Source organism: Psittacula echo (genome assembly GCF_963264785.1).
Source record: "Psittacula echo genome assembly, chromosome: 2".
Lineage (NCBI taxonomy): Eukaryota > Metazoa > Chordata > Aves > Psittaciformes > Psittacidae > Psittacula > Psittacula echo.
In genome coordinates, this window is record NC_137737.1 from 9,238,353 (window position 1) to 9,263,003 (window position 24,651).

A 24,651-nucleotide genomic window follows, 5' to 3' on the forward strand; every position below is an offset into this window, starting at 1 on the left:
AGCATCCTTTGTGTACCTACAGTATTTTGTCTACCCATTTCATCAAAAGAAGACAGTACTTTTTCCTGCAAACATTTCTGGAAATATCATGGGGTTTATTGTTGGATTTTGCTATATTTTTCCTGTTAAAGTGTCATATTTCACATTAAACTAGATGTTGGTTTCTTGTATCAAACACCTGAATTTGCATTTGATAAACAAGTAAGGAGGTATACTTAAAAGTAAGTATTTATCATGCTGCAAAATTAAGCATGCTGTAGTGTTTGGTATCCTTGAAACAGCATGTAAACGGTTTTAGCAGTATGATGGTAAACACTTGTTTATTAGGAGTCATGTACTCAATAATCACAGTGGTACCTAAAATTTCAGAAGCTCCATTTCTTTTTGAGTAAGAGTCAACTTCAGAATAACGCACAGCTCCTCAGAAAACAGATATGCTGTTGTGTTTTTAGGAATATATCTAACACTCAAGCGTGCCCACAGCACAGCAGCACCAACGTCACACTGATTTAATTTCTCAGGTAAGTTACTGAAGCTGCTGGGAACTACATCTCTGTGGTTTAATAAACATTTTTAAAATAGCCTTTCCTTCATTGCATGGAAACTGAAAAAATAATATCAAAATTCTGTTCTTCATGGTTCTTATTTGTGCTAAATTTAAGTATATAGCCTTTTGATTATGTGTCCAAATAAAAACAACTGAAATCACAAAGTTTTCTTCTTTCTTGCTAGTTAGCATGGCAAAGTGATCCCACGTCCCTTAAGTCACACAGTGAAGTCAATGGATGAGATTTCCAGATCTGTGCTCATCTTACTCTAAACACCCGGTTATTGACAGAGAAATCTCAACTAGCTCCTTCCAGCTCAAACACCAACAAAGCCACAATACTGCCTAAAAAATACATACTTGGAAATAGAACATCAGTCACTTACTCTTTTGCAGGTTTGCAGACTTTCTTTAAGTGCTGGCTGGATTGAAGTCAAGGAAGGGCATTTAGAAACTACCTTTGCTTTTCTTAAAACATAATCATAAAAACCCCAATACTCATAAATAAAGTCCTTAAAAAATAATCATAAATAAAGTTCTGCTCTTAACTTCAGAAGCATTTGTACCACTACTCATCTGGATTTCAAAAGAAATCCTAAAGTCATAGCCAAATACTAAAGGAAAAACCTCTGAAAAACATGTCATGCATTTAGAGAATGTGAGCTACTCCAACAGACTTCTTAGCTATTTGCTTTAATTTTATCTCTAGCACCAGGCAACAAATTATGTCTTGTTTCCCAGTTGTTCTCTTCAAGACTCAACATTTATTTGAATACTGTTTTCTTCAACTGGCCTGTCCAAGCTTATATAATAGTTTAAGTCTTCTGCAAGAGAAAGCATGAAGATCAAAAGGAGCAACTTGAAAGTGCTATCATGAATTCCAATGTTGCATCTTCCAGAGAAGAACAAACTAGCAACCCAGAGTTAAGGTTACAATAAATATTTCATGAAGCCCTGGTCGATATAACTAGCAATCCCAGAACATCTTAACCTATCTAAGCAAAAAGTACTTGAGACTCAGATTTAGTTTGAGATCCAAAACCAGTCTTACTTTAGGTGAAAAAGGAAGTACGATCATGAGAAAACTTACAATAGGAGCAGCCGTAGACTTCAATTCTTAACCCAATTTGTCCCTCTTCATTCCAGTCCAAAGGAACTATCCGTACATAGCGAGCAATAACTGGATGTTGTAAATCATGCCGGACCACACTATCAGAGTTTGTATTTCCAGGAAATGCCTAAAGGAAAGAAGAAGAAAAACAAAATTATTGTATTACCTCTATCTCACATGCTATAAAGGTCCAGTTCTGAAGGCAAACATTACATAATGAAGTCCTTTGAGTGTCTAGGCCACACTCAAGGTTGGTTTAAATGTTTCTTTGATGGTTACCAAATTATGAGCTGATTGAAAAGTTTCACAAAAATACTAAACCGGTAGCATTGAGATCTCTTCATCCACAATAGGTATGTTGAACTCACGGGCTAGCTCCTGCTAGGTAAGACAGAAATCCATTTTGCATTACTAATTTGTTAGTTATTAACATGTCAATAAAATTGTCCAAGAGAGGCATTTCTGGAGAAGATACTCATCTTCTATCAGTAAGATTACACGCATCAGTCATTTTTCTGTAAATATGAACACAGAAATAACTTTCTTCCTAAAACAGACAGGGACCCCTCTGATTTCAGAAATTCCTAAGAATTTTGAAACCTTCCTTCACTTTTGATGTATTACACACTGGAAAGTGAGTGTCCAGTTTGTTTCCTATCTATAGCTGTCACAGCACAGCATATTTTTGGTCAATAAAAACTGGAAATTAGGAAAGGATGAAGAGCTCTCAAGGGAGTTTTGAAAAATCAATGAAGCAAATATTTAGCACTTGGTTTGTAGGCTTGTACCTACTGGTAAAATATTTTATAGCATCAAGCTTAAAAGTAAACACCTATTAGTTACTACTTTGTCAGTTTATGGATATTTTTGTGCGTCCTCACTAATAAAGGTATTTTTACTACAAAGAAAATATAGTCAGTAATAGTATCTACACACTTGACATCTGAATAACTACATTAGTCTTGTTCTAGGAATCACTGAACTTCATGAAGGGAATACAGAGTTTGATCCTTTAAAAAATATAGAATCTAGTGAATATGCAAGGTAATGCTCCCCATTGCAAGAGCAATTTCTGTTTGGGCATGTCTTAATTTTGTCATTCTTGGCATGATTTTAGCAAGCATCTCAATGTAGGTTTTTGATGGTTGTTTTGGGGTTGGTTTGTTTAGTTTGCTAAATGTATTAAGGGACAAGGAAGCTGAATACAGGACGGCATGATATTGCCTATCCAATTTGATTAGATAATTGATAAAAACCAATCCTCAAAATAAGCATGATTTTCTGTAGCTCTCGAAACTTTGTGCCCTGACTTGTGCTTTACCAGTCTTTTGTCAGAATGAGTTAGAGACAAAACCAGCAGGTATTTGATATTTTAAGGGTTTCTATCAGTATATGATCCAGTAACCTTTGCTAAATGTATAAACACAGTCAAAAGTGTATAGAGCAGTCTGTCATTGGTTTCCCAGACTATTAAAATGCATTCCATTTGGTCTCCAACAGAAAAATATGCTTTAAAAACAGCCTTCATTTAGATAAATGTGGTACAGTAACACACACTCTGTGGATAATGCAAACATCAGGCCAAAATCCATCATTGAAAGGCTGAGAAACCAATTTACAAGAGCTTGTACATTATGCGTTATTGCTGTAAAATGTCCTTTTCTGATCAAGATTTGTACATGGACTCCGAAAGGCAAGTTTTCGTTAAAAACTGAGTTCCTACGATTTTCAAAACCACATTTTTGCTTTGTTAACAAATAGTCTAATAAGATTTAGAAGTATAATTCAGACCCAAAGCTCTAGTAGGAAATCGTTTTTAATCAGGGGGTGAATCTATGGCTAAAAGAAAATAAATATATAAATACACAATAAGAAATTCCATTAGAAACTACTTTTAAGAACAACATGGAAATACTTGTATAAACTAAACATTTTTTTTTTCAGATTATTAACCTCATGAAATCGCTGAAGTACTATTGAGAGATACGTCTGGTTTTCATAATTAACATGGCTTTCCTTTAACCTAATCTGGAAAAACAACCAAAATGGTTCATGTGTCTGTAAAACAGGTAGCACTGTAGCTCAGCTCCAAAACCCACCGTCATTTCTCAGCTTGTACTGGATACTGACTGCTGAAAGCTGCTCTAAGTTTCAGCTCACATTACAATAAAAAGATAGGAGTGTTCTGAGTTACAACCGCTTTTCTCAAAGGCAGTGCTCCACAGGACAGCAAAATAATAGGACTGAAAAAAGGTAAGAAAACATGCCCCCAAATCCTTTCTAAACACTGCTTTTGAACAGGAGTTGAACAGAGTTTTCAGAAGTACTCACTAAGCCTTTTGCTTCCTTAGAAGTAAAAATTGCTCATCTCCAAGTATTTTTAGAAGATTACCAGGGCAGGTTTATAAGACAGATAATATCTTTTAATGGGCCAATTAATTAAGTTAAGAAAAGAAGCTTTGGCACAGGAGCTTTCTTCAGCAGAAGCAGCAGCAAAAGCTGCATGATCTCTGAAATTCATTTTGGTTTTATGAACATGCTTCAGCCACAACACCGTGCATAAAGACACAGTAAAGACATTCAGTATCATTTTCTCTGCATAACAGACCTGAGAGAAGTGAAGGTAAGTTTGTGAAGTTTGGAAGACAAGTTAGGGAAATTAAGATTCAGATTCAGTTTTACAGAACAATGATATTCTCTCTATCAATAATTAGAAATGTTGATGCTAAATCATAAATTTCTAGCAATATTGCAGTAAAGTAACATACAGCTTAATAGTATTATTTAGGTAAAATTAACAAAAATGGGTTTAGTTTTCTCTAAGATTATAGTTTTGTAATAGCATTCAGTCCTCAACTTTATGGATACAGAAGTGCAAATTCTCTTTTTGGGAAAATGCTTTGATCACCTTTTAGAATAAAGGATTAAAAAGTAATTCTCTGCAGTAAAAGATTATGTTAGAAGAGGCTCAAGCTGAATGAAATGTTATTAAGTGAATGAATGTGAAAGCTTTCTTTAACTGAAGAAGAATGAGAGAATGTTGGTCAAATACTCAAACAAATGAACAAAACGGTGCTTGCAATCTTTCAACTCTTTAGTGAAGCAGGGAAAGAAAACACATCCTTCACCCCCAGAAAATCACCCTCTCTATAACAGAGAACCTAACATGCTTAAGGGGAAGATTAATTCTTCATCTGACTTGCAGATGAAGAGTTCTCCACTGAAATTAGTGGTTTATTCAAGTATTAAAACTACTAGTAATTAACAAGCATGAAAATTACTTTATGTAGGGTGATGTAAAAATAGGGCAGTGCATGGAATAGTAGGATGACATTTCCAGTCAGGAGGATGAGAAACTGTTTTGTTTTTCATAACTTCCTTTAATTACTAGCATTCTTTTTTTCATTAATTCTATACTTACAATTATACTTGACAGACATATTTTGCCACTGGCATTTTAAGCAAAGGGTCTGCATTTATGAAAATAATCTAGGCTTCTAGATTTATTTTGACACAGCAACAGTGAAAACACTACAGAGTCTATGTTCTATGGCACTACAGCTCTATAAATGGCTCTCCTAATCAGGAACATGATTTGCATGTAAAACCACATTAATAAAAGCACAGTATTATAAAATATAATGGAAACATCCACAGAGGGACAGGAGATGTCTGTGGGAAACATCAGTGGGTTTTCTTTGAGGACTCCAAGGTGGAGCTCGCTAACCTTATGACTTTCATTTTATAGAATATCCCCCAAATCCCAACCAAGTACTTTTTTCAAAACTTAGTATTACAAACTTTGAGAGGCTGACAGCTTTGTGTATGGCTGCAGCCCTGTGCCTACACAGCACAGAAAACCTGGAAAACTTTGTTCTTCCCTTGAGTTCTCAAGACTGCATCACTGAGGAGCAGAGCAGGACAGGCTATGTGCTGGGAGGTCTTACCTGCACTGCTGTGGAAAAGTGCTCAGCAGAGCAAGGCAGGGCAAATCCAGGAGCCCTGGAAAAATTCCTGTCACGTACTGGTTCTGTACAAGCTGACTGAACATTTCCAAAAACCTCCACAAACCTCTTAACTGCCACTAGACAATGGAGTCAACCTGTAATTACCTGCTGAAACATTTCTCTGCTCAATACCTATGAAAATCCAGCCCAAACATACTATGAAAACTGAAACAGTGAGAACAAAAGGACTGGGTAAAGCAAAATGTTCTGAGGTTAACTTCAAGGAGGAAGAGGAAGGAGAAAGAGTTAAAAACAAGAGCTGGTAGGAAAACCAGTTGCAGAAGGAAAGACAAATAGGAAATCAGCAGGAAAAAAAAAACAACCTGAATGGGTCAGAAAGCAAGAAATTTGGGTTTGGTCTATTTAGCTCAGTTTTGACACATTCCTGTACTTTCATTTCCTAGTGCTATGTGCAGTGAGAAGAGGTGATATGAAGCAGTAGTATTTTGCTTGAAGAACCATTTCTTCATTTTCTCTATTGAACAGCAGAATTAGTAACACTACAGCTTGCACTCTCTTCCCTTAAACCAAAGCAAAGCAAGTATTTTCAAAGCAAAACATTTCTATGGCATCCTTTATAATCAGCTCACACAGTAACGTAAGATAGCAACATAGAAAAACAGTATCTGAAAACACTAAAAGCTGTAACAGGTATTTCCCTTATTCCAAATTATTAAATTCTCAGATGAGAACTTCAACAGGTGCTGAATCTCATCTTTGAGACTCACTGTTATAAAATTACCAGAGTTCCTAAGAGCTCAGGATTAACAACACGTCAATAAACTAAACATTCTAATCCTGCTGACAGTACTCTGTGCTCATATAACTTGATTCCTACCATCGGTGGTATCAGTACTCCCAATTTCAGTACAGTTAGCTACACCCTTTCCCTAACTACACACATCTGTCAAGCAAGTCACCTACGCAACAAGTGTAGTACCACCAATTTCTGGAAAACTAGCCACATACTCAAAGTAAGGAACATTTAGTAACAGAATTTTAATACAACTGAATACACATTTTCTCTGTGTCCAAAGTATTTCCTAGAATTTTTTAAACAGACCCATAATTTAGATCACATTCTTCCCTTGAATTCTCTACTGATTCCCAGGGGGTTTACTTTCAGGATTAAATTCTGTCTTTGTATACTAAAAACATATTCTAACCATGTGTGTATTGTTCCTGTCCATGGTAGGGGGTTGGAACTAGATGATCTTTAAGGTCCCTTCCAACCCATTCTGTGATTCTGTAATTCTATGTATGCATTATAATTAGATGTACAATATCATGTAATTATCACTACATTCAAAGAACAATACCAAAAGCTGCATTTACTGCCTTTTACCCTTTCACATCTCCAAGCAAAACAACATGATTCATCACTATAACATTATAGGCTTTCATAAAAAATATGCTAAGATTATCACAGTATCACAGTATCACAGTATGTTAGAGATTGGAAGGGACCTCAAAAGATCATCTAGTCCAATCCCCCTGCCAGAGCAGGAACACCTAGATAAGATTACACAGGAATGTGTCCAGGCGGGTTTTGAATGTCTCCAGAGAAGGAGACTCCACAACCTCCCTGGGCAGCCTGTTCCAGTGTTCTGTCACCCTCACTGAGAAGAAGTTTCTTCTCAAGTTTAAGTGGAACCTCTTGTGTTCCAGTTTATACCCATTACCCCTTGTCCTATCATTGTTTGCCACTGAGAAGAGCCTGGCTCCATCCTCATGACACTCCCCCTTTATATATTTATATACACTAATAAGGTCCCCCCGCAGTCTCCTGCATTAAGCAGTATCCTGCTTAACCATTGCTAGACTTACAGAGAACTCAACCTCACTATACAGGAACATTTGTTTTAACAAGGGTCTTGAGAAATCTCTAAGTCCCAAGAAATCTTCAAGGGACAATTCCATCTTCTGTTCACAGATGACTTGTAGAGATTTGAAATCACGGAGCAAAGTGCGATACCCTGGACAGAATTTCAGATACTTGAAACAGAAATTACAAATAGGGTTTCATATTCCTATTTGTCACTGAGCTTTAACTTGGTGATTGACATTTGTAGATTTTATTTAAAAATCATAACAAACATATACAAATAAATGAACAAACAAAAGAAATCACCAGCACAACCAGGGTTTCCAGAATATGATTAATGTTAACTGGCTGCAAGTGAAATGCTCTCTTCTCCTCTGACACAATTATGGGATATTGTCTTTGTTTAATTTACCTTGAGTAAAGAAGCCTAAAGCCAAAACCACAAAGAACTACCCTTTTCACCCTGCTTATACACCCCAAACCCAACAATGAATTCCTTCTCTCACACTTCTACATATGAATTGCTCATACCTTTTTATGAGTAGAAACATTAACAAGATAGCAGTACCTTTTGCTAAGAAAACTGACTACTTTCCAGGACAGAACAGCAATTCTTTGTTAACTTTATATCACATGAATATCTGAGGTAGGACATCTGAGAATGCACATCTGTACGGCCTGGTTTGGTTTTGGGTTTTACTTTTATTCCCCTGCCCAATCCACTTAATCCCCCATTCCTGTAGTGACAGGACAAGGGGTAATCAAATTTAAACAGGTGAAATTTAGGTTAGATATAAGGAAGAAATTCTTTACTATGAGGCGGCCCTGGAACAAGCTGCCTATAAAAGCTGCGAATGCCTCATCCCTGGCAGTGTTCCAAGGCCAGGCTGAACAAGGCCTTGAGAAACCTGGTCTAGTGGAAGATGTCCCTGACCATGGCAAGGTGTTGGAACTGAATGAGCTTAAGGTCGTTTCCAACCCAAACCACTCTGTGATTCTATTCACCTAACCTTTAGACTTGAGAACAAGAGGACATAAACATATGGATACTGTTTTACTTTACAGGACTTCACAGATGGCATCAAAGCAAAGACACCAAGAGTTATTTCTCCACATCCTGAAATTGAACATAATATTGCAGAGATGTGCCAAATAGCTCACCAGCAAATATCTGCTTCCCTTTTGGTGTGGACACCAAACATGACATTAAAAACTTCTACTATTGTTATTCACAAAGTTCACAGATAATTTACAGGTCTGCATCATGAACAAGAGATTTCAATCCCTATGCTGAACCATGTTGAGTTTGTTCAGGACGACAAAAAATGGTGAAAATTTAAGTTTTTCTTTAAACCCAAAATATACACAACAAATATTAAAATAACATTAGAGTTGTAAGGTCAACACTGTTAGTAGAAGTACTGTTTGCCACTGAGTCTTAATGAATTCCTGAATAGCATTAGGATAACCATTTATTTCCATAATTACATGTTATTTATTCCCCAGAGATCCATATAATACCCCAATGGAAAATTGTCATTATCCATCCTGATACCCTAAACAACTGAGGTTGCAATACCTTGAGGTTTTTGGGGTCGTTTTGTCCTTTCTAACTGTATCTATATTCAACAAACAAACAAACAAACAAAACCCAGATGAGCTTAATCTGGAATTTCCCTTTGCTGAGCAAAGTCTTTCTTTGTCTTTGTCGATTTGTTCCCAAGGTTTAAGACCCAGTATTTACATTTAGATTTAATTTGTGAAAATACATCCTTCCAGTCACTGAATGTTACATCTCTGCTGTCAAGATCGACTGAATGCATCATCAGTAAAAAATTCTAAACACATTGGGGAGTAATCATTAACTTGCTCTTAGTCCTAACTAAACCGAACAGAGTTTAACTCTGAGACATTTCAGGCACAGGACAGACTTACTCCAGGGATAAGATGAGGTTTCATTTGAGTAACACTGGTATCTTCAAGATAATTCCTTTATTTGCATGAGAAACTTGACATGTGTAGTGCCCAAGCCTATGGCCTGCCAGATGGGAAAGGACTGCCTTCCAAGAAAGACACATAACCTGTGCCCTATAGCACAGGAGCTGGACTCTATGACAGCTCCAATCTGATGTTAGACAAGTTGCAAAACATTTTGCAGTGGCACTTAGTGTAGCTTCCCAGGCACGCAAAATGATTTGGTACTTTTGACTTAATCCTTCACTGTCTCAGTTCCACATATAAAATAGGGGGTAAAAATTAATTTGTTTTATAGGGTTGTAAAAATAAAATAATACTTATTAAGCACTTAGTCAAGTATTCACATGGGTGCCTAAATTAGAAGCCTGAGCCTTTTGTGGTCAGTGAAGCAAAGGAGGAGGTAGGAACTAAATGAAAAGCTTCCTACTCTTCACTGGCTACACAGTAAAACATAGTTTTTCCCTGGTATAAGACAAATGTATTCTACAAAATGGAGAATATAATCAACAACTTAGTTCCAAAAAGTTGCTTTGTGACTGATTCATGATAGAAAAAGAAAAAAAAATACAAAAATACAAAGAATACAAAAACCAGTGTGAACAGCAAACTGTCAGAGAGACAGAATAAAAACTACTTTTCTCCCAGGGAGTTGTGAGATCCATTAGTAGACAAAGTATTAATTTTCCTACATTTTTTGTAGAATGAAAGAGACAGGCAGAATGTGCTTCCAAGCTAACGAAACACAACTGCAATCGTTACTGAAATGGTAACAACAGCTACCAGATCACTGGCTGCTGGGCTACAAAGCTCAATAGTAACAGGATTTCTCATGTTGAGAAGTACAAGCACAGAGGAAAGCAGTGTTTCCGTCCTTGGGTTTGTTTTTTTTTTTCCTAATACTGATGTGCATATCAATTTTCACACACTTTGATGCTTTTTGAATAGCTTTTAAGTGATTTTCAGAACAACAGTATTTATTCCTTGTACTCCAGCCTGGTCTCAAAGCTTCTTGCATCTCTTCTACACAACTCTACTACTTGACTGGGGTACTTATAAGAAACTCTGCAAACAAAGAAATTGAGCCTGATCTAGTGAGTGCACTTTTGAGAGGCAGGTACAAAATCAGCAATGTTATTCCACTCCCCTGCACTTCCTGTCACGGCTTTAAACTAAAGAGGTAGATTTAGATTAGATTGTGGCCTAGAATATACACAAAAAATCTAAACCAAATGTAAGTAAGGGAAACATCAATAAAAAGGATGTGGATCCTTTCTAAGACTCAGTACAAGGCTAAAAGGTCTCCAAATGCAATGTCATAAGAAAAATCGCAAGCAAGCACAAAATCCCTACCTCAGAAAGAATACCTGGAGTAGGACATTTCAGAATACTTTCAAACTGATCAAAGGAATATTACTAAGCAATCCTCAAAAGCAGAATGAGTTTGTGACAGCCTTCAAACACACCTGCCTGTATGCAGACTTGCATCTGAAAGCTGTTTGTCTTTCTAGGGAAACAAGGGCAGTTCTAACCACTCAGCCTTTTGAACTGATACCAAAAAGCCGCAGGATTATTTTATAAAGGACTGTGCAACAAAATAGTTGAATTGTTACAAGTTACCTCTTTCTTCAAGGGATTTCTTTCAGTTAACTTCTTATTTTCTTTTCCTCCTGCTAAGATGAAAGTGACAGATTTTGAAACGCTGCAGAATACTTGTGTCTCTGCTTAAATCCAACTAGGCTTTCATGCCAAAAGCACCTGATATCCACATCAGAAGTTTCGAGTAAGAAGTAATCTCTGATTGGAAACCTTGGGAATTTAGTGAACTGTTAAATGTCTTGCCAAAAGAGACCACAATACAATAAGAAATAATGAAGGTGCTATTTTTGTTCTGAAGTAAACAATCCAATTTCACCCCTTTACCTCCTTTCCAACTGCATTACATTTTTCCCTTTGACAGGAATACTATGCTCCTCTAATTTCCTTACAATGCTGGTGTGTTGAGGTTCTGTATAGCCATCTCTCAGGTCAATAACCCTCAAATAGCTGTAGACATCTGAAACAGGAGCTTCCACATAAAACCCTTGTTTGATAATCAGCAAAGGTGAATCTATTTTGAGAACAGTAATTGGAAGTGGAAAGGATTTTAAAATTTTGATCACCTGTTCACTTCTTTCTCTTACTATTCATGACATCACCAGTGAAGTGATTCAATGGTCTTATTTGCTTGCAACAAAAACTTCTTAAATTTCATTTTAAGCTGTGTTACAAATCTTAGGGGACTGAACATTTAGAGTCAATTCAAAACTAATTGTGTGCAAGTAATTTCTTTTTTCCTCACGCAGCATGGCAAGTTTTATCTGACTCGGGTATTCTTGTTTATTGGGTTTTGGCAGCCAGGACACAAGAAGCTTCCCTGACCAAGGAGGCAGTGACATTATGAGTTTAGTGCGACTTCATCCCAGTCTCTTGAATCTATCACTGACCAGAGCTGAGGGCCTCTGAGGACACTGAATGAAAGGAAGAGTTGGAGGTCAGTACAACAACACATATGCCATTAATAGCCTCATCTGTTTTACTACTAGTGTAAAAGCAGAAGGTGGAAATACTGATGTACAAAGATCTTTATTACTGAGGCCCAGTGGTTGTCCTACATGATTTACTTGCCTGTGACAAGGATTTCCAGCAGCATAGTGGAGTGCAGTTCTGTTCCTGTGAAAAGGAGGAAAAGGCTGGTATATACCCAGTGAATCTTCTTGCATATTTTTATTTCCAAAGCAACGTCACACTGACAATGCTGCTTTCCAGTAACTGCAGGTGTTCATGGTATCACCAGCTTCCATGATAAATACACTATGATCTTCTTGCTATTTATTATTCTGGAATATCCCTTTCTCCACAATTAACATGGCAGAAACCCAAAATACTTTGTGGTTACTTTTAGGAAGGAGGAATGGAAAGACAAAGGGACAAGGAAGGAAGTTCTTTACTGTAAGGGTGGTGGGGCACTGGAATGCGTTGTCCAGGGAAGCTGTGAACGCTCCATCCCTGGCAGTGTTCAAGGCCAGGCTGGACAGAGCCTTGGGTGACATGGTTTAGTGTGAGGTGTCCCTGCCCATGGCAGGGGGGTTGGAACTAGATGATCTTAAGATCCTTTCCAGCCCTAACTATTCTATGATTCTATGAAGGATCTTCCTATCTCACTTTCCCTGCCTTCTATACTCATTTAGTTACTGCTTGAGTGTATTTTGAAAACATACTTGCAAGTGCTCAAAGTGGGAGATATTCAGAAATAAGAGGCTGTCAAAATATTTCTCTTTAGGATTGCAGAAGGCACCTGCAGGAAACGTCTTTACAGCCATTTGATAACGCCCAGTAAAAATTGTAACAGTACAAACACAGAAACCAGGAACGATTGCTGGCAGTTGTGCTTTGCTGCTTACTTACAGCGAACTAATAGCCCAGTGCCTCTGAAACTCATTCTCTCTAAAATAGAGGTAATACTAGCAGAAGTGCTTGCTGAGAATTAATTAGCTATTATTTATGCACTGATCCTTTAAAAACAAACAAAAAAAAAATCCATGAGCTATTTCTACAGCTTTGCTCAGTTAAAAAACCCAGAAATAAATCAAAAGACAGAGACTCATGGACTTCCATGGCCAGAAGAGAGCATTATGATAATCTAGTCTGCTGTTCAGCAGACACACAGTACCAGCTCCCATGCAATAAGTTCAAGTAATGAGTTCTCAGCCTGGGCAAGAGTGCAACATTCATATGGTTATTCAGTCTTATATTCAAAAGTGAAAGTGATAGAAAATCGAATCTATCACACCCCTATGGAAACTCTCCAATGGCTATTTATATTCGGTGTTAACAGTACGCATTATTTCTAATTTGGCTTTGTCTAGTTTGTTCATCCAGGCACTGGGTCTCATTACATCTTTTGTTATGTATCACAGAATGGTTCGTTATCATGGATAACTCCTCCTTTGCAAGAACCTGGCAAAACAGATTAGAAAACGCTGGCTATAATTCCATAAAATCAAAATAATCAGATAATTAAGTAAATCCAGTAATTTGTCTGGAACAGTTTCCAAAATGACAACATGATCTGGCTTGAAAAATCTTTAGAGGCTTTCTTTTAAGCCCCCCCTCAATAGATGTGCAAAGTCAGACCAAAACAACAGCATAGGTGTCCATTTATTTCTGTTGAATTCATTTTCTTCCTGTGTCACTGTCTCAGACATCATCATTCAGCCTTATCTTATATAGGATCACCAAAATGTTTCCAATTATTACTCACATCACGTGTTAGTATCTAGCTGGGATTGCTATATTGTACTGTAACAGAAAACTTCCAGGCAGTCTCCACTGTGCTTCATACAAACACAGCTGTGACTCAATCATACAGGCAATATGATAACACAATAGCTCATACTTCCATTTAAAAATTGTCATTTCTTTTTGTGCAGTCCAAACTGATTGCTTAGAATAACAGATACAAATATTAAATAGCAGTCATGTTAATACATCAGAGACCATGGTGAATATCTAGTTTTTAGGAAGAATGTCACAGAAGTTCAATCCATCTTTGAATAAAGATGCTTTTTTTTTTTTTTTTTTTTTTTTATTCAAAAAAGCCCATTTCACACTCATATATACACACAACACAATTGTTACTCTGTTACTGTGAGCTTGCTCAGGAAAGAATAGAAAGAATATGCATTAGACAAGACAACAAAGCAAGGTAGAAAGAAAGCAGCAGTGATAGATCCTTGTTTTCAGCAGTTTTTCATAAATTCTCTTGGGAAGCCAACACAGTTTCATTGAGGGGAATGAATCAATGGTCCTTCATAAGAACAAAATCAATTAGAAAGTCATTACCTGAAAATTAGCACTCAAAAAACAAAATTCCATTTTAAAGCCAATTAGACTCCATGTCAGTACTAGGCTGAATTGCACTTGCATTGATATATGCAAAATGATGAACACCCTCCATCTTTACGACATGTAGAGAGTGAAAAATTAAATAATATGTTTATAGACACTATTGAATTTAATTTTTGCAAGCCATCTCAAGCAGCAGATGACTATGCTTGGCTTTATAACAGGCTTACATTGTGCACCTCAAGTACTGATGTTCTCATGGGAATTACAGCATTTCAGGAAACCTTACTCCTGCTAACTGTCATAACAACACACAGGAAAACTGCTACTATAAAAGCCAGAGAGAGGGCTGCAGATAGGTAAGTACCCCCCAGTGGCCTCTTTCTCCAGCAACTCACCATGGTCTTGGCAGGATTTGTGCTTTGTGCCACACTGCAAAGGCAAATACTACTAAGTGTTGAGAAGGAGGAGCAGACAGCATCTCACAGAAATGATCTCCCTAAAATCTCCCCTGGGCTGCAGCAGTCAGACCATTTTGCTTTCCTATCTACAGTGACCAGGCTAATCCATCATGCCTGGGTCTACAGTTCATAAAGACTGGTATATCCTTCCCTCCCTCCCAGGTCTCGGTAACAGGAGACAGCAATAACTGCCTCCTGAAGGTGGAATGATGCAGCGATGTTCAGGTAAGTATACCTCACCACATCATGTCTTTGCAAGGGAGGGAGCACTCCCCCTCACATCTACTACTAGAGTTTTAATCTTGAACACAGAAGATGGAGCTAGAAGAAACAAGACAAAGAAGCACTAATCCATTACAGAAAATTAAGCACATCTTAATCACATACTTAGCATCATGCACACAGTTAAGTAGAATTAAGTAAGTTAAGTAAGGTTAAATGGCTAAATAGTAAATGCCATCTTCAAATGAGATGCTCTTCTGAGTTGGGGTAAAAGGGTTAAACTTCAAGAGCTTCATTTAGGGGCACAATTGAAGTGCCTAGTGACAGACATTCTAGAATAACCAAGACATCCCCATCAACCCAGCAGATGTGACATAATGTGCAGGAGGTCTGAGATGAGCCAACAGCTTGTGGCCAGGCCACATGCCTGAGGTGTCTTGGCTGGTGCTGGGTACCTAAATTCAGGAAACGATGCTGGGAGCACATCTGTCTATGTATAAGGAGAATCCTGCCCTAGGGCTATTCAGTTGTCTTCCAGCACTATAAACATAGTTCAGAGGAGTTTAGATAAAGGTCTACCTGTTCTGGTAGCAGTTACTTGTACATTATAACAAGTTATTCTACGTCATAGGAATGTATAGAGTAGAAAGTTCACATACAAATTCACACATATTTCTTCAGTTACATTGCTTAGTATATGTTTGCCTTTGTTTTCGGTGATGGCAAAAGACTAATGCTTGGGAACAAAAATACCCAAACCCTATCAGATTACATTTACGCTGGGCTCCATTAGGTCTGGGTCCACAAACTTATCACCATGTTTAGACTTAATAACCAAGTCAAACAATGTGTCTCAAAACATCTCGCACTCCATCCACTATCCCAAACTCTAGCAGAGAGGCCATCATCTCCAAGTGTTAACCCAGATCTATGGAATGGTGCCGTAAACAGAAAAATGAAAACTTACATGTCAGAAATGAATAAAAATAACACAGAATAAAATTGCTTATTTTTTAATCTGTAGCTGGAGTTGAATGTTTATAAAATCCAGAACCACCACATGCCAGGCTCTCATTGTCCCTCATTTAATCCCTAGCTGACAACATCTATTTTTAAACACAATGCACCTTCATACTACCTTTTCATATACGATAAAAAATGGTTATCAAATCAAAATTCACCTAAGTTAGGTGTCAGTGTACGATAGAGTATAAATGCCCAGTATTAAAGAATATATATGAAAAGTTTTTCAATGTTCATTTATATTTTACAACTGTAGCTCAGGTTCTTTGGCTGTACTTCCAAGTAACCCTAGTGTATCTGAGCAGAATACCCAGACATCTAAGTCGCTGCTTGTGTTTTTGAAGGTGGTTTGCTCACTCATGAGAGGTGCTCCTAAGAGGAAGGATTTCAGAACTATTCTCACAGCAGGAATACTGAGTGCCTTATCTTCTTCTCCAACAGGTCAATCAGTAAGTCGGCTCTGCTTTCTTTGCACATCGTCTGTAAATTAGAATGCCAAGGGCTGACTTTTCACCTATCTGTTGTGTTAAGGGAAAGAACTACACCAGTAAATGATGAGAATATATAAGAAGTTGGCTCTAATCACAGCTATGAAATGCTGTATTCCTGAAAGGAGCCTTAAACCCTCAGGGCTATGCAGGAAAACTGCTGTGTGGAGCTGTAACTAAGCACCTGCCTTTGACAGCTACATCTTGACATAATGTTTGAAATACCTAAGCGAGTGATCTGACTCATTCTAGGCTCAAGTGAGATGCTGCATTTCTATTCAGGGGAAAGTTCATCAATTCAGACAAGTTATAAGCTGCTATTGTTTCTGCCTAAATTTTGAATTTCAAATAAACATGTCTTCTCAGACTGCAAGTTTACTGATGCATTTTAAAAGATCATAAAAGTCAGAATGAAATTTTGGAGAAAGAGTCAAACCCTAAGTACTGTAACAATCATATTGAGCTCTCAAGTGTTAAAAAAAAAACAAGGAAAAGACAAAGTGGGGAAAGGAAAAGGAAGGAAAAGTGAACACACTTCTAGTTCAAAATTATAAAGCCAGCAAATACATCCACATTTCTGACGACTTCTGCTGACAAAGTCCCAGAAACAGCAGAAATCAGGAAATTAGTGGATGTACTGGGTAGTTGCTGGGTCTGATTAAGTCTCTAGTTTATCACAATATAATTTCATTTTCAGAACCAGCAGAAAATTTCAGTACTGCCTGCCCAACAGGGTAAGACCTTCTCATAATGCACAGTAATGCTTATCAGTGAAGCCCTGAAGTATTTTCCTAAATAGAAATTGCCCTAACCTTAATTAAGGTTAGTGAAAATTTCAACAATCCTATACTCCTTGCTTATGACTCAGAAAAGGCCAAGTTATCCTCTCCTTAAGCAGCAGAATTGATCATACTCCACTGGAAGACAGAAAAGCTTAGGTAGAGAGGAAGAGTCACAATCTACATGCATGTTATCATGTTCTCTTTCTTCGCATATATCCTTGTAAGTACAACCACTTATTAACTTACAGTCAGAACCAAGGGGATGCTCATAAAATAAAAGTTTCAGGTAAAGGCCAGTGAATATTATTTGTGGATTGGGCAAAAAGCATTAAAAAAGAAGGATTCTTTTGCTACATGACAGAAATTAAGAGGCAATATAAAAAGAGAAGCAGAGATACTACGCTGTGATAATTGGGTAGAGATAAAAGTGTTTACAAAATGAATACTTGGCATTTGTTTTTTCCTTAAGGATGGCAAAACTGGACATACAGTATAAAAGCATAATTGCTAATAGGAAAGAATGGTTCAGAATGGAAATGACCATGTCAGAAACAAATCATAAAGACACAATATAAGACATATCTAAGAAAACAAAGTAATATTTGCCCAAAAAGGACTGCAGAAAACGATGCATGAAGTGGTAACTCATTTTGCCAGGATTTATGAGCTCTATCAAATTTGGACAACAGGAAGTGGGAGACAAAGGGATAGGGAAATACAAGGATTTGAGTTTATTGGTTGAGTTTCTCAAGAATCATTCTTGGGTTCTGTATTATTTCATTAATGAATTGGACAGAGGAAGTAAGGCACGTACTAATGAATGCACAGTAGACACTGTGCACATGAAGTAGACACATGAAGTGTCTACCAAGATCAAAGAAAAGTAATCAGATTTGAGCAATGAGGTGGTGAAACTTAAGAGAAGCTAGGTAGTGAAAAGTCAAAGGATATCACCTAGGAATCAAATGACAATTTCTCCTCTTGTCTGGGGCAAAAGTGGGTAACAAGTGAGCTGCATGGACTGTATTATCACATACCAAAACGAGTAATAAATATTTATGCAAACATGTCAGCAGAACACAGCCTGCCTGACCCTTTGTAAAACCAGCAGACTAATGCATAGAAACAGAACACAGAAAGCAAGCCCTGGTAGAGAAATTAAACATGTTCTTTATATTCTTGTTGTGGATGAAACTGGGGTGATCTCCCTGGTGAATCTCTTCGAAAGAAGAGATTCTGTCAACAATTTGGTTGGAAGCAGTTTTGGAACAAACAGATGAAACTAAAAGTAACAAATCAAAAGTGTTCACCCATGGGTTCTAAAGCAACTTAAGGATGAAACAGCTGATTTATTAACAATGGTGGATAACTTCTCACATAAGCTTAACCATAGAAGGTTTATTTCTAATTTTGAAAGACAGACCTGCATACAGCCATGGAATTACAGACCAGTAAGCTTGTCATCTATTTCAGGAGAAGTGTTAGAAACTAAATGAAAGAATTACTGCAGACACCTGAGTAATTACAATCTGCTTGAGAAAAGTCAGCTTGGCTGTTATAAAAAAAATCCTGTATTACAAACCAACTGAAGATCAACTTAAAGAGGAAATATGTGGAAAAATAAAGGTGATCTGATTAATGTAATCAATTAAGCTTTCAAAAAGGCTGCTGAAACTATCCAAAGGCTTTTAAGGTGACTAAGCAGTTACAGTGTAAAAAGGAAGGTCCTTAAATTGTAAAATAACTGTTTAAAAGAGAAGCATTAGACAATGTTGAGTTCTAACAGTGGATATCTTCAGGGGAGTTGTGTTGATACCCGTAGTGTTGAGCATACTCACAAACTATACAGAAAAGAAGGTAAGCAGAGAGGTAAGAAAGTTTGCTAATGATACTGTTATTTAGCCAGAGAGGGAAGGGTGAGACAGCACTGTGAAGAACTGCAGCAGAATATACCTTATGAGCTTGAATGAATGAAATTAAGTGTAAATACATGTAAAGTACCACATGGAGAAAAGACTACCCTAATTTCACATTAAAATGATGAGCTCTGAGCTAACCATTACTATTCAGAAGAGAGACGTTAGGATTATAACAGTTAGTTCCACAAAGCAGTCAGCTCAGTAGCAGTTAAAAAGTAAATGAAATGCTAGTACAAGAGTACTGAAAATACAGTTATGCTACTGTAAACTATGGTTCATCTACAGTTTGAACATAATGTGAAGTTCTAGTCCCCTCACCTCGGAAAAGATATAGAAGAGGAAGGGAATGAAATTTCTATATAAGGAACAACTGGATAATCTGTGAGTCTTCCATCTGGAAAATAAGTAAGTTCAATGGAATATGAAAGAGGTCTCCAAAATCACAAGGCATGTGGAGAGAGTATAAAAGGGATCAGCTCTCTGCATTGGTAAAGACAAACTGGGCATCAAATAAAGGTAGGTTCAAATCATAGAATCATAGGATAGATCAATCAATCAATACATAGATAAATCAGTCGAAAAGAGATGAAACTCAGAAAATGGGCAGCCACCTATAAAACTTATTACCACAAATGTTGTGGGTACTAAAGGCCTGTGTGGGATTAAGAATGGAAGCTGTGAAAGAACACTGGAAAGCATCCACTGAGGGTTACTGAATACACAATACCACATGTGACTCAAGAAGCCTTTTATCTACAACAATTTAGAAAGTAGAAGCATTTAACATGGAAGCATCAAACATACTTTGTCCATTTTTATTTTTTCCTCAGGTTGGAATGGGGCTTGGAGCCATCTGCTCTAGTGGAAGGTGTCCCTGTCCATGGCAGGGGGTTGGAATTGGATGAGCTTTAAGGGCCCTTCCTACCCAAACCATACTACAATTCTACAATTCTATCAATGTGGGAGACACAACAGATGGATCTTTCATGTGATTAGTTATGGCCATGCTTAAATTGTACTTGTTCTGTTCTAGGCAGTATGAACAAGTTATTGAGTCCCTGGTATATTGCAATAGGAAAGCTAAACTTGATATTGATATATTTCAACTTGGTATATTTCAGTTATTCCTCTGGCAGAAATAAGTATTAATGCCAGTGTATAAGGCACTGAAAACTAACAGTTCAACTTTACAGTCTAAACCATGACAATGTATACAGCAAAAACCACTCAGATGAAACAGGGAAACAGAAAGTCTTTGTCTTACCAGAGAAGCACAGACATGCTTGTTACACATAACACATAGAAAAAAAGAAAAAAAAACCAACACTTTGGACTACTGTTTATAAAAACATCAAATAAAATAAATGCTAGTGAGACAAAAGGGAAAAATGTGATAAAAATTGCAGTGGTTATCAAATATTCATTACTAAAATTAGGAAAGAAGCTGAGAAAAGATTTCTGACCAGCAGCAGGGGTGAAATTCTGACATGAAATTCAAACAGAGTTAGCAAGGCTAAGAAATGTAACTCAGAGAGGCAGAGCCTTCTTCTGCATAAGGGGACTTGCACAAGGCAGTTGCTAGCAACAGCACACAGTGGGATATTATCACCTAAGGGACCTCTGGCAGATCTGTTTCTCATGCTCATATGATTGTTTTTAACTGAAAAATAATTGTTAAAGTATTCTAGAAACTCATTTTGGAGAGATTCAACAAGTTTTAAGACTGGATTGTGTCAGAATGCGTGAGCAAACTAGGAAATGTATTTCTTTCAGACTGCTAGCTGTAGCTTCGATCACAGTTATAGAAAATTAAACAGACTAGTTGTCAAATACCAGGTTGCTTGATGTTTAATTCATGTGCTAACACCTACTCCAGTGGCTTTCAACATCTGATGTAGTAGTAACTGTTTCCCAGAAGTGGTCTCTATTCACAAAGTGAGAAAAACAGTGTGAACCTGCTGCCTGAAAATTGGTTTGTTTTCCTAAGATAAAAATGTCTGATACACTGGAAGCCAAAACTGTCTATTTTTGTTTTGATTAATGTCAAGTGATTCAAACAAATATTTACAATTCTTCTTGTCTAAATCCAAGATAAGTATATTCTTTCAAAGATAATCTTAACTACAACACAGTTCTCTTAAGTGAGCAGCACTTCCACTATGGTCCATGAACCAGTCGAAGCACATCTAAACAGAGCAGATTTCCCACACTTTCCTAAAAACTCCCCATATTCAAAATGACCATGTATGTGGCAATGACAGATTATCATTAGTAGTAGCAGTAGTCATTGTAGTAATAGCATTGGTAGTGGTAGTAGTCCTTTTCCTCACTGAGATTTGCCTCTGGACAGGGTTTTGTTCACAAAAAATCCACTTGCCAGTTTGGGCCAAAGATGAACATTGCTGTCACCCTAAGCAGACACTGGGAAATCTAAGAGAAATAATAATCTGGAGAGATGTTTTCACTATTACTTATTTTAAGATGCCTAGAGGACCACACTACATGGACTTCCCTTGCTCTAAAAAGCTCTAGGCTGCGCAGAGAGCATGAAATAAAGTAGAAAGGTGGAAAAATACAAAATGGCAAAACTTGGCCAAAAACAAGAAGTTTAAATCTAGTATGAGAAATGAGAAAAAGGATTCAAGTTGAATGTAGGGTTTCTTCATCAGCAAGTATGGACGGTGATCTTAGTAGTCATATCACAGATGAATTAGAGTGAACACTGTGTCAGAGAGGAGGGAAAGAGATTTCTGTAATCAAAATAGAAAATCACATATATATATATATACACACATATATATACACATACACACACACATATATATGATGTGCATATGTATGCTAACTACTAGAGTCCAGGAATCAGCCCAGACATACAGTTTACAGAGGATTATTCCCTTCTTTTCACACCCCTGACACTAGAACATGAAGCTGAGAAGGGATGTCCGCTTGTGAAGAGATTAATGAAAGAGCTCTTGAGTAAAGAAGAAAGGAGGGCTCAATTATCTGGAAGCAAAGAGCAGCTGCAGCTGAAGTTAAAGAAAGGTAAAAAGGTGCTGTCTCAGAGAATTATTAACAACAAGGTTCTGGTCACTGGTACAGTATCTACAGGTAAGGAGGAAAAAAAGCCACCAACAACAGGTAGGAGGAGTTACCAAGCAAATAAAAGGGATGAGAAAACTGATGTGATATCAATAAGCATAAGTAAGAAAGAAGGAAATTCCTTAAATATGAATGGAGGCTGCATTGACATGGTTAAGAATGAACATTTTCAATTAAAGGAAAAAGCAAAAGGAAAGGCACTTCTATTGTTTAGCTGAAAGACAATTCTGAAGGTGGGATTTGGAAGCCTTTCCTACACACGTGCTAGTTTAAATTTCTATATGCTTTATACTACAAGAGAGAATGATGTAGCAGAATTTTATACCTTCTTAATTTCACAGTATTTTCCTATTCAAAATTTTTCTTCCTCTCCTAGATCCACTTTTTTAAAGGGTGCAGATATTCCCTAAGTGCAATTTCTAACCTAGGTGCAGCTAACATTTTCCTGACAATCGCAGGGTTTATATAAATCTAGAAGAGTAGACAGCAATTGGTTTTCCAGTCTCCCAAGTGTATTTCCAGTTCCAACCTATACTATGCCTTACAAGGTACTTCAATATGTGAGTGGGCAACAGTCAGCAGTTTTACAAGAAAAAAGGAAACTCTCCTTATCTATTTAAGCTTTTTTCAAGGAGAGCTTTAACACTTGAACAAGTTTCAAAACTGCTCCAGGCAGTATAATATGAAGTAATTTTAACATGTTTCAGTACATTAGGTTTAAGGAATAATACTTACTTCTTTACTCGAAAATTGCCCAAGTCTCCTTGCTAAAATAAAACACTGGACATAGGGAAGATTTGATATTACTGCAATAGGAAGCCGTATTTCCTACTTACACCTGTGTCCCTCTGTATGGTGTGCAGTCACACTGGTTGTACACCTATATACATGTACTAAAATACAAAAGATGCCAAAGTGTGGTAGTTAGAAAAAACACAGCACTAAAATAATGAGGAGCTCCTAGCTACTTTGTCTCTGAAGAACAGACATTTTACGGTTGCCTGAATACTGAATTGGAAGCCTGACAAAAAGGAAATATGTTTTTAAATAGTGCTCCAGTCCTTGACGGCTGTTTCTAGCTGCATCTTCCCCTTGTTTCATGGCATCTTCTATAACTTTTAAAGTGAAGTTTCACCATTTTTACTTAACCATATCAAGCACAGAAGCAAACAGGTTAATTTTTTTTTGTTAAGAATTCTATGTCATAAACAACCTGCATGTTTTGTCCCCCACTCTATGCATTTTCTCTAATGTTCGTGAAACAGAGTCCAAGACATATTTCAGACTTATATTTTTAGGTTTAGTAAGATGGAGGAACCCTGTCTTTATCACAAATAGTTTGTTCAGACTAGTTTTCATTCTGTTTTCTTCTTCCTTTATATATGCAAACCAGAAACAGACCAGCAATCCCAATGGATCAGAATATGAGTCTGTTTCTATTTTAGTATCAGCAAGAATTCAGACACAGGCCAAAGGCATCCTGAAATGCTCTGTAATTTGAAATTTGCTTTCACTGATTAGAAAAACTAATAATAAAGGTAATACTCTCGTGATTTGGCTAGTTTGGTCTTTCATTTTTTAACTGAGTCTTCTGAAATTGTTACTGCAGAGCATGGATTTTTGAAGACATATTTGACTATGAAGACCTGATCTACCACACAAGATTTTAGTTATTATCAATGAATTAAGCAAGTAGCTTCATATATGTTATACCTCATTGTTAATCTACTAAATAGTCCTACCCAAACGTAGACATTTTTAGAAGGATGGATTTATGCTTTTCTCTGTTCCATTCTTTCATATACACCAAAAATGTATTTTGTGAAAGTCATCAATCAAATGTATATATGCCCAGTAATTGTTCTTCAGTCATGAGATCTGGCAGCTGCTTTATTGATAAAATATCACCTTTGACTGACGAAAAAAGGACACAGCAACCATTCTCTTAAACTGTTAAAATTTAGTGCTGTGTAATATACCGTAGATCAGAATTTAGAATTACTTTCTTGGGCATTAAAATTTAAACTTTAATTTTTATTCATTTTTACTAGAGTAACAAAAAAGAGCATGACATCACTCCATCCTTGCCTTGAGAGTTTATAACAAAAATTCAGATAATCAAAGTTAATTCTGATTAGGTTACAACCACTTGCTCCTCTCCAGTTTTTACAGGCCTGTGACTTAGCAGCAGTCCTTAGTAACTCAAGAAAGCACACCTGAAAGTTTTCACATTGATTTTAAAGATCAAAAAAACCCAAGCATCAAAACCTAACTGATTTCTGTATAGTATCCTTTATGTCATC

General features: G+C 36.9%; 1 protein-coding gene across 1 annotated transcript in view; it reads right to left on the reverse strand.

Moving 5' to 3' along the window:
* CNTNAP2 (contactin associated protein 2) overlaps window positions 1-24,651 on the reverse strand; it is a gene marked incomplete at its 3' end in the record, with an annotated part of 1,031,819 nt that overhangs the window by 573,902 nt on the left and 433,266 nt on the right. The window contains exon 4 of the mRNA XM_080639583.1: window positions 1,638-1,785. Coding sequence (XP_080495709.1) covers window positions 1,638-1,785 — 148 coding nt within the window. The remainder of the gene's footprint in view (window positions 1-1,637; window positions 1,786-24,651) is intronic.